Genomic DNA, 13,580 nt, shown 5'->3' on the forward strand with positions numbered 1-13,580 from the left:
TTGTGCCCATGCTATCTTTCTTCTCATTTTGGGATTCCCACAATGCATATATTGGTCTACTTGGTGGTATCTCACAGGTCCCTTAGGCTCTGTTAAGTTTTCTTTACTCTGTTTTCTTTTTGTTCTTCAGACAGAATAAATTTCATTGGCCTAGCTTTGTGAGCAGTGATTCTTTTTTCTGCCTGCTCAAATCTGCCTTTAATCCCTCTAGTGAATTTTTCATAGCAGTCATTGTACTTCTGAGCTCCAGAATTTCTTTTCACCTTTTTTTAGGTTTTATATCATCTTACTGATATTTCAATTTTGTTCACACGTCATTTTCTTGACTTTCTCCACTTCATTTTGTTCTTTGAGCATCTTTAAGAGAGTTGTTTTGAAGTCTTTGTCTACTAAATTTGCCATCCTGCTTTATCAGGGACAGCTTCTATTGTTTTGTTTTTTAATGGACCACGTATTCCTCTTTTTTTGCATGCCTTGTGATTTTCTTTTTGTGGAATACTGCATATTTAAATCTAATACTGTGGTAACTCTAGAAATCAGCTTCTTCACCATTCTTTGGCCTTACTGGGGTTTTGTGTGATTGTTTTTGTATATTTGATTGTTGTAGGGTATCTCTCTGCTGAGGATCAGCCTCAGATGTAAACTGGAAGTCTATTCAGGTTGTTTCAGAGCATTTCCATGGGAACATGCACTCAATTTCTAATATTCCATATACATGCAGTTGTTTTTTGAATATCCTTATTTTTAATGTCTGGTTCCTGAGAGAGGAAAGGCAAAATATGAAATGAGGAGAAAAGGATGCAGGATCTATAAATCCCCTGAAAATAATTTCAGCTGGGGAGAAAAGGGCATACTAGAGAGGAAGGAGATGCCACAAAAATAACTGCCCATGTTTTTGTCCACTTCTTTGTGACCAGAAGTAGGAATCAGAACTCAGACCCCTGATATCTGTAGGTCAGGAACTTTTTGCCCACCAACTTACTTCAAGCTGCTTCAAGAACACATACACAGCTGCCTGATCAATCCATTGCAGGTGGTGGAGGGTGTGTACGTCCTATTTTCCTAAGAGCTGAAATTTATTGAAATTACGTTTACGTGTCAGAGTCTTCCCTTGGAAGTTGCAAGCATTCAGTAGACTCCAGAGTTCCAAATAGTTGCATCAAGCAGATTCTGCCATTGAAATTGTTGTCTAGTTGGGTAGACAGAGTCCTAGTGCTTCCTACTCTGCCATCTTCTCAGAATTCTCTCTTAAAACACTAAAATATGGGGAGAGGGGAATAAGTGAGCCTCGATGGAAAAGGCAACCAAACTATGTACAAGCAGTTTCACTATTTTTTAACTTAATCACGTAAAAAAAAAAAGGAACATCCACTTACTAGTTTTAGAGAAAGACTGCTCAAGCATTTTGAGGGATATCAAACATTTAAGACATAAATTCTTTTCAAAGAAATGGTAACCTTATTGAACAACAGAATATATACAGAGAAAGGTCAAAACAAAATAGTAAATAGGAAATATCAAATAGATATTCCTGAATATTTCAATGAGAATTCAGAAGGAGAGAGTACTGTGAATTCAAATAATCGGAGATTTAAAAAAATTTATTTCTTTTATTGTTGTTCAATTACAGTTGTCTGCATTTCCCCCCCTCCCCCCACCCTAGCCAAATCCCCCTCCCTCTTTTGTTTGCACCTTCCCCCTTGTTTTTGTCCATGTATCCTTTATTGTAGTTCCTGCAAACCCTTCCCCCTATTATCCCCTCTCACCTCCTCTCTGGTTACTGTCAGATTCTTCTTACTTTCAATATCACTGGTTATATTTTACTTGCTTTTTTCTTTTGTTAATTATGTTCCAGTTAAAGGTGAGATCATATGGTGTTTGTCCCTCACTCTTGGCTGATTTCACTTAGCATAATGCTCTTCAGTTCCATCCATGCTGTTGCAAAGGGTAGGAGGTCCTTTTTCTCTGCTGCGTAGAATTCCATTGTGTAAATGTACCATAGTTTTTTTTTGTTGTTGTTTCTTTTTTGATCCATTCATTTACTGATGGGCACTTAGGTTGCTTCCAACATTTGGCTATTGTGAATTGTGCTGCTATGAACATTGGGGTGCATAGGTTCTTTAGATTTATTTTTTCAGGTTTCTTAGGGGATAATCCCAGCAGTGGAATTGCTGCGTCAAAAGGCAGTTCCATTTTTAGTTTTCTGAGGAAATTCCATACTGTTTTCCACAGTGGCTGCGCCAGTGTGCATTCCTACCAACAGTGCACTAGGATTCCCTTTTCTCCACATCCTCTCCAACATTTGTTTGTTGATTTGTTTATGTTGGCCATTCTCACTGGTGTGAAGTGGTATCTCATTGTGTTTTTAATTTGCATCTGTCTGATGGCTAGTGATGCTGAGCATTTTTTCATATGTCTCTGGGCCCTTGTATGTCCTCCTTGGAGAAGTGTCTGTTCAAGTCCTTTGCCCACTTTTTAATTGGGTTGTTTGTCCTCCTGGAGTGGAGTCATGTGAGTTCTTTATATATTTTGGAGATCAAACCCTTGTCCGAGGTATCATTGACAAATATATTTTCCCATATAGTTGGTTCTCTTTTCATTTTAATGCTGTTTTCTTTAGCCATACAGAAGCTTTTCAATTTGATTAGGTCTCCTATGTTTATTCTTTCCTTTTTGTCCCTTGCTTTATGGGACATGTCTGTGAGGATGTTGCTGCATGGAATGTGTGAGATTTTCCTGACGATGTTTTCCTCTAGGACTTTTATGGTATCATGATTTATATTTAAGTCTTTTATCCACCTTGAATTTATTTTTTGTGTATGGTGTAAGTTAGTGATTGAGTTTCATTTTTTTTGCATGTAGCTGTCCAGATCTCCCAACACCATTTGTTGAAGAGGCTATTTTTGCTCCATTTTATTCTGCTGCCCCTTTTGTCAAATATTAATTGACCATAGAGACCTGGGGTTATTTCTGGGCTCTCTATTCTGTTCCATTAGTCTATGTGCCTGTTCTTATGCCAGTACCAGGCTGTTTTGATTACAGTGGCCTTGTAATATCAGGTATTGAGATCAGGTATCAGGTATGAGTTTGATATCAGGTATTGTGATCCCTCCTGCTTTGTTCTTCTTTCTCAAAATTGCTGCAGCTATTTGGGGTCATTTATGGTTCCATATAAAATTCTTAAGTTTGTTCTATATCTGTGAAATATGTCATGGGTACTTGCATAGGGATTGCATTGAATCTATAAATTGTTTTTGGTAGTATGGACATTTTGATAATGTTAATTATTCCAATCCATGAACATGGTACATGCTTCCATTTGTTTGTGTCTTCCTTAATTTCTTTCTTCAGTGTTGTATAGTTTTCTGAGTACAGGTCTTTTACCTCCTTGGTTAGGTTTATTCCTAGGTACTTTATTTTTCTTGTTGCTATATGGAATGGGATTTTTTTGCTGATTTCTGTTTCTGGTATTTCATTGTTGGTGTACAAGAATGCCTTTGATTTCTGAGTATTGACTTTGTATCCTGCTGTTTGACAAAATTCACTTACTAGATTGAGTAGTTTTTTGGTGGAGTCTATAGGATTTTCTATGTATACTCTCATGTCATCTGCAAACAATGACAGTTTTGCTTCCTCCTTTCCAATTTGGATGCCTTTTATTTCTTTTTCTAGCCTGATTTCTGTACCTAGGACTTCCAATACTATGTTGAATGGGAGTGGTGAAAGCGGACATCCTTGTCTTGTTCTTGATCTTAGTGGGAAAGCTCTGAGTTTTTGCCCATTGAGTATGATGTCAGCTGTAGGTCTCTCATATATGGCCTTTATTATGTTGAGGAATGCTCCCTCTGTTCCCACCTTGCTGAGTGTTTTTATCAGAAATGGTGCTGTACCTTATCAAATGCTTTTTCTTCATCTATTGATATGATCATGTGATTTTTGTCTTTCATGTTGTTTATGTGATGTATTATGTTTATAGATTTGCAAATATTGTACCCTCCTTGCATCCCTGGGGTGAATCCCACTTGATCAAGCTGTATGATCTTTTTAACATATTGCTGGATGAGGTTTGCCAATAATTTGTTGAGGATTTTAGCATCTATGTTCACCAGTGATATTGTCCTGAAGTTTTCTTTCTTTGTTATTTCTTTATCTGGTTTTGGGATTAGGATGATGCTGGTTTCATAAAAAGAACTTGGGAGTCTTCCATCTTCTTGAATTTTTTGGAATAGTCTGAGGAGGATAGGGGTTAGCTCTTCCTTAAATGCTTTGTAAAATTCTGCTGTGAAACTGTCTGGTCCAGGGCTTTTGTGTGTCGGAAGCTTTTTGATTACTGCTTCAATTTCATCAGGTGTATTGGTCTGTTCTTCTTCTTCATTGAGTTTTGGAAGGTTATATTTTTCTAGAAATTTGTCCATTTCACCTAGGTTTTCACATTTCTTGGCATATAGTTATTTGTAGTAATTTCTTACAATCCTTTGTATTTCTGTGGTATCAGTTGTAATCTCTCCTCTTTCATTTCTGATTGTGTTATTTGGGTCCTCTCTCTTTTTCATGATGAGTCTTCTTAAAGGCTTGTCGATTTTGTTTATCTTTTTAAAGAACCAGCTCCTGGATTCATTGATCCTTAGAATTGTGCTTTTAGTCTCTATGTTGTTGAATTCTGCTCTGATCTTGGTTATTTTCTTCCTTCTACTTGCTCTGGGCTGTCTTTGTTGTTGTTCCTTGAGTTCTTGTAAGCATAGGATTAAGTCGTTTATTTGAAATGTTTCTATCTTCTTTAGGTAGGCCTGTATTTTTATGAACTTCCCTCTCAGGACTGCCTTCACTGTGTCCCGTAAGTTTTGGATTGTTGTGAGTTCATTCTCACTTGTTTCCAGAAACTTTTTGATTTCTTCCTTGATCTCATTCTTTACCCATTTATTGTTTAATATCATGCTATTCAATCTCCATGAGTTTGAGTGTGTTGGAGTTTTTTCCTTGAGGTTGGTTTCTAGTTTCCATGCCTTGTGGTCAGAAAATGCCTGATATGATTTCAATTTTCTTGAATTTGTTGAGTCTTGTTTTGTGTCCTATCATGTGGTCTATCTTTGTAAATGTTCCATGTACATTTGAAAAGAATGTGTATTTTGTCTTTGGGATGAAAGCCTCTATATATATCAGTTAAGTCAATTTCATCTAGAGCATTGATCAATGTCACAGTATCTTTGTTGATATTTTGCTTCGAAGATCTATCCATTTTTGACAGTGGGGTGTTAAAATCCCCTACTATAATTGTGTTGCTGTCAATATCTTTCTTGAAGTCCTCCAAGATTTTTTTAATGTATTTGGGTGCCCCTATGTTGGGTGCATATATATTTACAATGTTCATGTCTTCTTGATGGATTCTTCCCTTAAGTATTGTGAAGTGACTTTCTGGGTCTCTGTTTATGGCTCTTTCTTTGAAGTCCATTTTATCTGAGTATTGCTACCCCAGCTTGTTTTTCCTGTCCATTTGCTTGGAATATTTGTTCCCAGCCCTTCACTTTCAGTCTGTGTAGGTCTTTGGTTCTGAGGTAGATCTCTTGTAGGCAGCATATGTGTGGGTCATGCTTTCTTATTCATTCAGCTATTCTATGTCTTTTGATTGGAGCATTTAATCCATTTACATTTAAGATTATTATTTATAGGTACTTATTCATTGCCATTTTTTCGTACCTGTTTTTTTCTCTCTCTCACTGTTTTTCTTCCTGTTCTTAAAGCAGACCCTTTAGCATCTCTTGCAGAAGTGGTTTCCCTGGTTCTCTTTTTCATAGTGTATTTTTAATTTTCCATCTTTCACCTCACTTGTGTTCCAATAGCACACTACTCTAGGTCCTGTACTTCCTATTCTTGTTATTTAGACCACATAGACTCTGTCATATGATCGTTGCTCCATACTACTGTAAATAATTGCTGTTCCGTGCAATTGTAAATACTACACAGCACCCCTCCCAGATCTTAGCTCACTTCACTGTTTCCAGAACTTTATTACGGTTGTAGTTAACTCTATTCTCTTGCACACTACACCTATTTTCTACCCTATACTCTCACTTTATCATAATCTGACCTCCCATAGGCCCACTGCTTTCTAGATCCAACTTACAATCATTCCCCCTCAACAAGAGTCTTGTCTTTTTTCCACCCTTTCTAAAAAGTTGCTAGTTGGGTGAAATACCACAGTTAACACTATACATATCTAAAGGATCTCCTATCTCTTCTCTACCTGTTGGTACTTTAAATACCATAGAATACATTCCCACTGTCTTAGACCATTTTGCCTTCCCCCTCCAACTGATCACAAAAAAGGGTAGGTGGGAGCTGTGATCACCCATATACTTCCTGGAAGAGGAAACCCACCAACAAAGGAACCACCAACAGATAACAACAGAAGAAGGTGAAGGAGGGAGTGGAAGCCATACTAACTCAACCCAGGACTGATCTGGAAATACAACTAAATTGTGGAGAAATTGCCCAGAACAAACAACTGAACAAGAGTGAGAGAGAAGCCTCAAAACCTTGTACACACAGAAGAATCAGCCTCAGCACAACCTGTCCACACCTGCACAACAGAATACAAGAGGTGGTGGATGGAGTTGATCCTCAGTTAACCAGCTGCAGGGAAGGACCCACTAAAGAACGACCCAACAACAATCAAAACCCAAAGACATACAGAAAGCCAACATAAATAACAGCCCAAGACCAGTGAGCTCAGGAGATCAAGGAGACTGTACCACTGAATCTCACAGGTCTTCTACCATAGAAGTTCACACCATAAACCCAGGGAGGCAGAACAGATCAATTTAAGAAGCAGCAGCTAAGAAGAAGAGTCTCACAAACAATGAGAAGACAAAGAAACAATCCCCAAATGAAAGGAAAAGAGGAAGCCTTGGAAAGAATGCTTAATGAAATAGAGACAAGTCAACTATCAGATATTGAGTTCAAAACAATGGTTATAAGGAAGCTCAATGAGCTCACAAAGAATAACCAGAAACTACAGGGAAACTACAATAAACTCAGTGCAAACTATATCAACATGAAAAAGGAAATAGAAACTATCAACAAAAGCCAAGAGGAAATGAAGAATACAATTTCTGAATGTGAAAAACACAGTAGAAGGAATCAAAAGCAGGCTCAATGAAGCAGAGGGTCAGATCACAGAGCTGGAGGACAAGGTAGAAAGAAACACTCAGAAAGAGCAAGAAAAGGAAAAGAGACTCAGAAAGAATGAAGAGGGGTTAAGGTAAATGCAGGACAACATGTAACATAATAATATTCGTATAGTAGGGATACCAGAAGAAGAAGAGGAAGAGCAAGGGATAGAAAACCTGTTTGAAAAGTAATGATGGAAAACTTCCCTAACTTGATGAGAGAAAAAGTCCCACAAACCCAGGAAAAACAGAGTATCCCAATCAAGAGGAACCCAAAGAGGCCCACTTCAAGACACATCATAATTAAAATGGCAAAATTCCAAGACAAAGAGAGAATCTTAAAGACAGCAAGGGAAAAACAGGAAGTAACATACAAGGGAGCCCTGACAAGACTAACAGTTGACTTCTCAATGGAAACGCTCCAAGCCAGAAGGGAATGGCAAGAAATATTCCAAGTAATGAAAACCAAGGGCCTGCAACCAAGACTACTGAATCCAGCGAGGCTCTCAATTAAAATGGAAGGCCAAATAAGGACCTTCCCAGACAAAAGAAGCCTCAAAGACTATACCTCCTCCAAACCAGAGATATTTTTTTGTTTCATCCAATATGCCTGAGCTATTCCTAGAAAGATATTCTGATTTAAAGAATACATGAAGCCTTTATCAGGTAGCTCAGTTGGTTGGAGCATTGTTCCATACACCAAAAAGGTTGTGCATTCGATCTCCTGTTGGTGCACATACCCAGGCTGACGGTTCAATCCCCAGTCAGGACATGTACAGGAGGCAACCAATTCGTGTTTCTCACATTGATGTTTCTCTCTCTCTCTCCCCCTCCTTTCCCTCCTTCCTTCCTTCCCTCTATCTCTAATATCAATAACATACCCTCATGTGAAGATTATTTTTAAAGAAGAATACATACATACCTTGTTGTATTGTGTGTTGCTTTATTGCACTTCTCATGTATTACATTTTCATTAACATCAAAACACAACCTTCCACCAGCAAGAGTTACAATGCAGCTAAAGGTTCAAATGATGAATAGCATTTTTACAGTGAAGTATTTTTAATTAAAATGTACTTACTGTTTATTTAGACATAATGATATTGTATACTTAATAGTCTACAGTATAGCACAAATATAACTTTATATGCACTGGTGAACCAAAAAATTTGTATGACTTGACTTATTGTGATATTCACTTTATTGTGATGGTCTAGAACCAAACCTATGATATATCTGAGGTATGCCTGTATTAATAAGGGCTAAAACTTACCTACCACTCATTATTATCAGATACTAAGTCATCTAACACTGAAAACAACCTCATGAGTTATATACTATTATCCCCTTTCATAGATGAGGAAAGTGGAAAAGAGAAACATTAGGGACTTGCCCAATACCAATAATGTGTCAGTCATGGAGATGGGACTTGAATCCAGTCAGGCAAGCTCTAGGGCCTGGTCTCTCTCCTCAATTGTTGTCCTGACTGAGTAGAATGGAAGAAGTAAAGGCATAGAAATTAATGTGTAAGGTGTCCAACCTTTAGACATCTCTGGGCCACACTGGAAGAAGATGAGTTTTCTTGGGCCACACATTAAATACATTGCAACAGATAATCACAAAAAAAATCTCATAATGCATTAAGTAAATTTATGATTTTCTGCTGGGCTGCATTCACAGCCATCCTGGGCTGTGGTTTGGACACCCCTGTATGTGATTGCCAGAGAGAGCAGAGACCAGACTGACAGACGGCATGACAGATTTATTTAGCTATCTTTGTTCTTGGCCAATGTGTGTTCAAATGTGAAACTGTTCAATTAAATACCAGATTTGGTTAGCACTTTCATTGTATTACATCATTTTAAAAAATTCCCCCTCAGATTACCTTAGTGCAGAAAAACAACTATATGAAATTTTCTTCTTTATTAGGTACATCTTGATAACTGGTAAAGAAACAGTAACCAGTAACCTTCTCTTTTTTAAATTTAGTTATTACTTAAAAGGTGAACAAATTCTAACTTGTAAACTTTCTGGAGACCAGGTGTATTGGAACTATGCTGTCCCAACATGTGAAAGTAAGTAAATTTTCACTTTAGAATTTAAACCAGCAATTCTCAATGTTTTTGGCCTTTGGGACCCACTTATGCTGATATTTTTTAAAATTAAAGTATAGTTGACATATAATAGTACAACATAGTATATTCAATATTTATATGCCTTACAATATAATCACTACAGTAAGTCTAGTAACCATTTCTCACCATACATTATTATTGAATATTATTTCTTTTGCCATACATTACATGCTGGTGACTTACTTATTTTATAACTGAAAGTTTGTACCTCTTATTCTCCCTCACCTATTTATTGTTTTGTTTGTTTTCTTATTTTAGATTTTGCATATAAGTGAAGTCGTATGGCATTTGTCTTTCTCTAACTTACTTCACTTAGCATGATACCCTCTAGTCCATCAATGTTGTTGCAAATGGCAAAATTTCATTTTTCTTTATGGCTGGGTAACATTCCATTTTGTATGGGTGTATATTTGTATGTTTTATGTGTGTATACCTATGTATATGTATATACACAGATATACGGGGTCAGTCCAGAAAAAGTCCAGCCATTGTTACTATAACAAGGACAGTTTGTGTGACACCGATGTAACCTGGCAGCCAAGGAGAGTGGACTGGAATGTTCATGCGTGAACAACGATGACTTCACTGTACTAGTCAGTGGGGGTGGAATATGTTGTTGAGTGAGCCCGTATACTGGGTGGCCATCGCATTCAAAATGACTGAGTGAGGACAGCAACAAATCTCCATTAAATTTTGTGTTAAGCTTGAACATTCCTCTCCAGAAACTATTTAGATGATTCAGAAAGCCACAGCTATGGGCAACTGGGAGATAAAGCCGTCATGATTGGCAGCTTCGTCATGACAGTGTGCCTGCCCCCTCATGCATCACATCTCCTGCAGAGTGTTTTGGTGGAACATCAAGTTACCCAAGTGACTCAGCCCCCCTACAGCCCAGCTTTGGCACCCTCAACTTCTGACTGTTCCTAAAACTAAAATCACCTTTGAAGGGGAAGAAATTTCAGGCTATCTATAAGATTCAGGAAAATATGATGGGACAGCTGATGGTGATTTGGAGAACTGTGGGAGGTCCCAAGATACCTACTTTGAAGGAGACTGAGGCAGCATTGTCCTATGTGCAGTGTTTCTTGTATCTTGTGTCTTCTTCAGTAAATGTCTCTATTTTTCATATTACATGACTAGGTACCTTCTGGACAGACCTCGTATATTTTACATCTTTTTTATCCATTCATCTATTGATGGACACCTAGGTTGCAGCAATGAATTTAGGAGTGTGGATATGCTTTTGAATTACTGTTTTTATTTTCTTCCAATAAATACCCATAAGTGGAATTGCTGGGTCATACAGTACTCGTATTTTTAATATTTTGAGGTACCTCACAACTGTTTTCCATAGTGGGTGCACCAATTTATAGAATCACCAACAGTGCAAGAGGACTCCCTTTTCTAGAAATCTTTGCCAATACTTGTTGCTTGTCCTTTATGTTTTTAAATTAACAAAGATCTCTCTTTGCTTTATGTGGGTTATACCTATTGATATTTATTATATTGTAATTAAAACGGAGAAGTTTCTAAAATAATTTATTTTTTAAAATGGTAAACTCAATACATGTTAAAATATGCAATGTATTTTTGTAAACAATGCAAAACTTCCAAAACCAATAGTGAAAACAAAGGCATTGTTTTACATTTTTATAAATCTCTTCAAAATCTGGCTTAAAGGAAGATACCTAGAGTCAGCCTGTTGTAAAGTAACAGTTTGTAGCTTTTGGAAATTTGCAATGTACACTCGTGAGGATAAAAGTGAAAAAGACAATGTCTTAGTATTGTGAACCAGCGATTAGCAAATTGACGTATCTATAAATTATAAAGCATATCTTGGCTGGAGGTGAGTTTTATCTTTAATCTCAAGCATGAAATTTTCAACTCTTATGATGACAAGAACAAAACTTAGAATGACCTTACAGATAAATATAGGTATTTAAGAAAATTAGTTTTCTTTGAAAATTCATTTTACATGGTTTGACTTAGAGTAATACATATTCTCATGGAATCTTCTAAATGGATATTGGATTCACAACTAGACTCTAGAAATCATGTTGATGGAATTACTGAAGACAGTTCATAGGATTTTACTAATGTTTTCTTAATCTTTCATCTTTCCTTTTTTTCTCTTAACTCCCATGTTTTCTCTTTTAAAGAGATTTTCTGTCAATCACCTGGAAAAATAGAAAATGGAAAACACACTAATAGCTGGAGGAACGTATTTGAATTTAATGAATTAGTAACTTACAGTTGTGATCCTTCAAATGGACCAGAGGAGTATTCACTTGTGGGAGAGAGCAAGCTGATTTGTTCTGGGCCTGGCAAATGGAGTAGTGACCCTCCTCAGTGTAAAGGTAATGATTTTTCCATTTATCTTCTTCATTTGTAAATACCGTTGAAACACTTTGTAAATAATTTAGCTATAAGTAAACAAACTGTCATATGTGCTTCCTCCTCCTGTCAAACTGACTTGTAATTTAATTTAATATTTGTCAAATTGAATCAAATATAGTTCTAGTTGTAGCATTTCCCACCCCCAACCCCAATGGCATTTCAGTTTACACAATGTGGACTACTGAGTATATGTATATATGTTAAGGTTTTTTGCTTGAAAGAACCAAAAAATGCAACGCATGCTGGCTTAAAAATAAGGAAGTGTTTTATCTTAAAACATCTCAGAGGTACAGCTGTAGGTGGTGCCGGAGTAAACTCTGTTCACACGTGTTTAATGATGTTTAAGCACTGGAGAGTAACCGAAAGCAGGGAGACATGGAAAGGGATTTGACTTGTGAAGAAAGGGACCCCTGAATAACGACAAAATATTTATTCTTTACAAGTGCATATGGAATGTTCTCTAAGATAGATCAGATTCTTAAGATATCTTATAAAATAGGATAATTTTTTTAAATTTTAAAGGGTTGAAATCAGAGTGCATTATCTGGTCATAATAGAATGAATTTAGAAATCAAAAAACAGATAATTAAAAAAATCTCCAATCTCAGCGATGCATCGCATAATGAAATTTCAGTCAATGATGGGCTGCATATACAATGGTGGTCCCATAAGATTATAATGGAGCTGAAAAACTGCTATCACCTAGAAAATTCCTATCAAAGCTGTTATAACATTGTAGCACAAGACAGTACTCATGTGTTGGTAGTGATGCTGGTGTAAACAAACCTACTGTGCTATTAGTTATATGACGGTATAGCACCTACAATTACTATAGTAGTTATACTCCCTAGAATTGGGAAAGCACGCTCTGTGATGTTCACACAATGATGCAATCACCAATCACCTAATGACACATTTCTCAGAATGCATTCCCGTTGTCCAGTGGTGCATGACTGATACTTGGCCATCATGTAAGACACTTCTAACTAACCATTGAGTCAAAGAAATCAAAAGGGAAATTAGAAAGTATTTTAAATTCAATGAAAGTGAAAGTACAACATGCCTAATCAACAAAACAAACAAACAAGCAAAATATAACAAGAGACACTGAAAAAAAGAACAAACTGACAGTAACCAGAGGGGTGGCGGGATGAGGCTAATGGAGGAAAGAAGGGGAAGGGTCTAGTCAAGGAACATATATAAAGGATCCATGGACAAGTCCAAAGGGGGCTAGGATTGAGGGTGGGAGGTGGGGCTGGGTGGGGAAGAGGAAAATGGAGATAACTGTACTTGAACAACAATAAAAAATATCAAAATTTGTGTGATACAGCAAAAGTATTACTTAGAAAAATTATAGCATAAAATACATTTAAAAAATCTCAAATCAATAATCTGGAACTTTTGGCCCTGGCTGGTATGGCTTAGTGGTTGAGTGCCAGCCTGTGAGTCAAAGGGTCGCTGGTTCAATTCCCAGTCTAGAGCACATGCCTGGGTTACTGACCAGGTCCCCAGTAGGGGGCATGCAAGAGGCAACCACACATTGATGTTTCTCTACCTCTCTTTCTCTCTCCCTCCCCCTCTCTAAAATAAAAATAAAATAAAATAAAAATAATCTGGAACTTTTGCCTTAAGAAATAAGAAAGAAGAGCAAATTAAACTTGAAACAAGGAAATGGGATAATAAAGATATATGTCAATGAAATTGAAAAGATATAATAATAGAGAAAATCAATGAAACTAATACCTGGTTCTTGGAGAACATTGATAAAGTAGATAAGCCTATAGCTAGAATGACAAATAAAAAGACATTTATGACCAATGAAAAAGAAGGCAAAACTAAATATCCTACCAATGTAAAAAATAACAGGAAATATTACAAGAAA

General features: G+C 36.8%; 1 protein-coding gene across 4 annotated transcripts in view; it reads left to right on the forward strand.

Moving 5' to 3' along the window:
• LOC112296309 (membrane cofactor protein) overlaps window positions 1-13,580 on the forward strand; it is a 44,593-nt gene that overhangs the window by 5,885 nt on the left and 25,128 nt on the right. For all 4 annotated transcript variants that reach the window (XM_024551186.4, XM_045186583.2, XM_053915792.2 and 1 more), the window contains exons 4-5: window positions 9,156-9,241; window positions 11,461-11,658. In XM_024551186.4, the coding sequence (XP_024406954.2) occupies window positions 9,156-9,241; window positions 11,461-11,658 (284 nt within the window). The remainder of the gene's footprint in view (window positions 1-9,155; window positions 9,242-11,460; window positions 11,659-13,580) is intronic.

Source organism: Desmodus rotundus, chromosome 12 (genome assembly GCF_022682495.2).
Source record: "Desmodus rotundus isolate HL8 chromosome 12, HLdesRot8A.1, whole genome shotgun sequence".
In the NCBI taxonomy this organism is placed as follows: domain Eukaryota; kingdom Metazoa; phylum Chordata; class Mammalia; order Chiroptera; family Phyllostomidae; genus Desmodus; species Desmodus rotundus.